The sequence below is a fragment of the Gekko japonicus genome, unplaced genomic scaffold (genome assembly GCF_001447785.1).
Source record: "Gekko japonicus isolate JY-2015 unplaced genomic scaffold, Gekko_japonicus_V1.1 scaffold3628, whole genome shotgun sequence".
NCBI classification, from domain to species: domain Eukaryota; kingdom Metazoa; phylum Chordata; class Lepidosauria; order Squamata; family Gekkonidae; genus Gekko; species Gekko japonicus.
In genome coordinates, this window is record NW_015164770.1 from 86,216 (window position 1) to 90,913 (window position 4,698).

The window sequence follows — 4,698 nt, forward strand, 5'->3', positions numbered from 1 at the left end:
CACCTGGGTCTTAATGCCTGCCAGTCATTCCCCCTGCCTGGGGGAAGCCGCATTGGACAAATGAATTTGCCAAACTGCTGAAAGGAACCACCGTCCACCCTGAGCACTTACAGGGTGCGTCAAATCACCATTTTACCCCGACCGGAAGCGGGTGGGGTATAAATTCAATCTCCTCCTCCTCCTTCTTTAAGACCAGCAAACTTTTATTCAAGGGATAAGCTTTCACATGCGTGCACACTCCTGACGTTTCCCTGCACACAAAAGCTTTCACCTTGAATAAAACTTTGTTGGTCTTAAAGGTGCCGCTGGATTCCAACTTCATCCTGCGAGGTCGTTAAGGCTGAGAGTTTGTGACTGGTCCAACGTAACCCCTCGGGGAGGGGCTCAGACTGGGTCTTCCAGATCCTCCTCCAGCACCCTTAACCGTTACGCTCCACTAAATTCCAGTAGGTCTTTGGCTCACAAGTCCACATGCTGACTTGAACCTGTAAACTCTTTCTTAAAAGTGTGTGCGCACATCGTTACCTTTAGTTATGCCTAGTAATTACTTATGCCCAGGGGTCGCGGTGGCTCAGAGGTTAAGATGCCGAACTGCAGACCGGAAGGTCGGTAGCTCGGCAGTTCGAGACCCAAGTGCCACGTGTCAGAGTGAGCTCCCGTCTCTGGCCCCCCAGCTCCTGCCAGCCTAGCAGTTCGAAAGCAAGGAACTGCAAGTAGATAAGTAAGCACCGCTTTGGTGGGAAGGTGACAGCGTTCTGTGTGCCTTGGCGTTTAGTCATGCTGGCCACATGACCACGGAAATGTCTTCGAACAGCGCTGGCTCTTCAGCTTGGAAACGGAGATGAGCACCGCAACCCTAGAGTTGGATTGGACTGGCTTTCGAGCAAGGAGAACCTTTACCTTGACCAGTAATTAAAATTCCTTTCCACGTTTTTTTTTTTAATGACAGTGCAATACAGAATACTCCCAATCCCGGAGGTGGGGATCTGCAGAGGCCGCCGGCAAAACTTTCTCCGCTTAAAGCACCGCGGAAGCTTCCGTGCAGAAGCCAGGCCAGCTGCAGAGGGCCCTGCGATGGCGAATCGAGTCGTAATTCGCTCTCGGTGCAGATCGAGAACACTCCTCTGTTGTGTCCTTTTCATCTTCAGCCAGTGCCTGAGTAAGTTGCTTGAGGGCGCTTTCGTTCTGCCGATGTCCCTTGAGGGTAGATCTATTCTGCGAAGTTTACCGTGCAGCTAAAAATCAGATGCTGTTTCAGATAACACCAATTGCTAATGACAGTCGCACCTTCCGTTTTTTACTTAATGTATTAGTAGTAGGTCAAAATAATTCATGCCATAGTTGTCCCCACCAGTGTTTCCTCTAAGCTGAATGAGAGTGAGCTAGCTCACAGTTTTTTAGCCTCCAGCTCTCACATTTCTGTTTTAGCTCAGGGAGGAGGGCTCCAGAGCATACTAGTGTATGCAGCAGCCAAATCGCTCACTCACAACTTTTACTGCCAGTCGCTCGCAAAGTGGAATTTTTGCTCACGAGACTCCACAGCTTAGAGGGAGCATTTCTCTGTATGGGTGTGAAAGTTGGACAATGAAGAAAGCTTACAGGAAGAAAGTTGATTCCTTTGACATGTGGGCTCAGAGGAGAGTTTGGCAGATGCCATGGACGGCCAAAAAGACAAAGAAGTGGGTTCTAGATCAAACCGCGCCTGAACTCTCCCTGGAAGCTAAAATGACCAAATTGAGGCTGTCGTGCTTTTGTCACATGATGGGTGTATTCAGACGTGCCGTTTGTTGTGGTGTCGTGACGGTTCAGCGACGGATTTTATATGCACGATCACACAGTGAACACCTGCCTTCCGTCCCCAGCCGTTGGTTTCCAGCTCAAAACCGCTTTAACCCAGAGTATTTTGTCACCAGGTCCCAAAGTGGTGTTTTCTCAGCTCTCCTGTTTAAAGCCGCATTTCCCTCCTTGAGCAAGTCATAACTCTGGCACAGCTGTTCTTGAAACAGAGCAGTTTTCCCGTATGTGTCGGTTTTTTGCCCGCCATTTTTTAAATGCGTTGGCGGTGCGCGCATAGGTGGAGCTCCGCCACCGTGTTTAGAAAACCGACATTTAAGCAGTCACTTGTTTTAGAGTTTAGTTGAGTTCGGGATCTCACGGAGGCCATTTTCGTGTCAAACATTTAAAGGGAAGTCTTTTGTTGGAGGGGTTGGATTGATTCACCCTGGTGGTTTTGTGCGTGCGCCGTGATAGTTTCCCCCCCTTCTATGGATGAGTGGTTATGCGCATGCGCAAACTGGGGGGGGGCCCGCCGACACATGCCAGGGAGCGACATGACTGCGCGGTGAGGCGGGATAAGGGAGGTAAGTGTGATCACAATTATCCAGATCAAATATAACCCGGTCAGAACCGGAGCAGTTGAACCCACTCTCCGCACGCCGTCTGAGCACACCCTCTGAGAAGACGAGAGTCACTGGAAATGACAACAGTGCTAGGGAAAGCGGAAGGCGGCAGGAGAAGAGGGAGACACAACATTAGATGGACGGACTCCATCAAGGAAGCCACAAAGGCCCTCCGTTTGCAAGACCTGAGCAAGGTTGCTAATGACAGGACATTTTGGAGGTCATTCATTCATAGCATCACCATGAGTCAGAAGTGACTTAGCAACACTTAATATTATTCGTTTGGGAGAGGGGCCATGTCTCAGGGGTGTAGAGCCTCTGCCGGATAGAACTGGCAAAGAGGAATTTTTCTCCCTCTCCTAAAAGACTAGAACTCGAGGGCATCCGATGAAGCCGATGGGCAGTAGGTTCAGGACGGATAAAAGGAAGTACTACTTTACACAATGAGCGATTCAGATGTGGAATTTGCTGCCAGTGGATGCAGTGATGGCCAAAGGCATAAATGGTTTTAAAAGTGACTACAGGAAACCTCCACCTTCAGAGGCAGTCATCCTCTGAATCCCAGAGCCAGGAGCAATGCTTCCTCTAAGCCGAGGAGTCTCATGAGCAAGAATTCTACTTTGTGAACTACTGGCATTAAAGTTGCAAGCAAGCGATTTGGCTACTGCATAGATTGGTTTGCTCTGGAGCCATCCTTCCTGAGCTAAGACAAACGTGTGAGCTGGAGGCTAAGAAACTGTGAGCTAGCTCACACTAACTCAGCTTGGGGGGAACACTGGCCAGGAGGTAACATCAGGGGAAGGCCTTGGCCTCTCTGCCTTGCTGTTGGCCCTCCAAAGAAACTGGTTGGCCACAGCGTGAGACTGAATGCTGGACTAGATGAACCACTGGTCTGATCCAGCAGAGCTCTTCTGATGTTCTTATGTCTCCAGAACGTGTCGGCAGGTTGAAAGTAATAGTTCCATTCCGTTGTGTTAGAATGTGTGTGTGTGAGAGAGTGTGACATTAGCATGTACACCTTCAGAATGATGCACAGATTGTTGAAAGAGTTGTGGTCCTGTGTGATTACCAAAATCAATGAAATTTGACAGCAAAGAGGTTCAGTTTTTAATAAACCGATAGCAAAACCCTGCACAGAATTGCATCCTAACTTAACATTCACCCTATTTACTCGATGGTTAGTTACATGCCGTTATATTGAGAATCTCTTACTGCGATTAAGCAAAATCTGGGAAATCTTGAGGCTGTTATTCAGGAGTCAGCATAGAGGGATACAAGAAGTTTGTTTTAACAGCTGGGAGTTCCTAATGTCAAAAACCGTACTGTATTGCCTTACTGTTTTCTGATCTGCAGTACGAAGGGCCAGATGCAAAGAAAGAATGCTTTTCCTGGTCATGTGTCACATGAGTCATCCACCTTTTGATTTCCTAGTGTCTCTGAGGTTAGCTTCCTCTAAGAATCCTGCTAGAAAGTGCACTCCTTCCCTCAGTGGCAGTGCGATCTTACAGTCAGGTTTCCTTTCCTATTCCTTTCATATTTGCTTCACTTGCCTGAAGCAGATCAGAGCTGTGACAGTTGTCACTTGCGATACTCTTGACAAGATGCTGGCCTTCCTTAGGATGACACATTTGTACGGGATGGAGATATTTGCTGTTTCATTTCTTACGTCGAAACCATTCCCAAACTCCTCAGTTAGCAAGGCAACTGTTAACTTTTTATCTGCTGTTTCTCTTTGTCCTTCTCTTAGGCCCGAAACTGTGTTAAAAAACCAGGAGGTGGAATTTGGTAGAAATAAAGAGAGGCTCCAGTTTTTCAAGGTATGTTGGTTTGGAGACCGCCTGACCCACCAGAAGACCCATGCAGAATTGTTTATCAGAGATGGTGATGAACCTGATGGGGTGTCAACCTTAAAGCCTTTCCTGTTTTTCAAAATGGGCAATTGAGAGAACAAAGGGAAAAGTGTGTGTCGATAATGAAGATAACGCATCTGTTCCGCTAAAAACCTTTGTGTCGATTGTTGCTGAAGTAGCGGATCTCAGGAAGAGACTTAGGGCGATTTCGGACTAGAGCTGCCTTGCAGCGCAGCCCCGTTTGTCCCAACACAAACATGTTAATTTCACACCCGAGGCTGCAGGGCTGCATTTGACCCACAGCTTTGCGCGATTCCCTCCGCAGTTTCGTGATCCTCAAAAACTAGGATCACGAAACTGCAGAGGAAATCGGGCAAAGCCGCGAGTCAAAATGCAGCCCCGCAGCTTCGAGTGTGAAATTAACATATTTGTGTTGGGGCAAACGGCGG

The 4,698-nt window shown here is 48.1% G+C and overlaps 1 protein-coding gene across 1 annotated transcript in view; it reads left to right on the forward strand.

Moving 5' to 3' along the window:
• Nucleotides 1-4,698, forward strand: part of IREB2 (iron responsive element binding protein 2) — a 59,913-nt gene that overhangs the window by 26,134 nt on the left and 29,081 nt on the right. Inside the window, exons 5-6 of the mRNA XM_015409720.1 lie at nucleotides 950-1,159; nucleotides 4,147-4,216. Of these exons, the coding sequence (XP_015265206.1) occupies nucleotides 950-1,159; nucleotides 4,147-4,216 (280 nt within the window). The remainder of the gene's footprint in view (nucleotides 1-949; nucleotides 1,160-4,146; nucleotides 4,217-4,698) is intronic.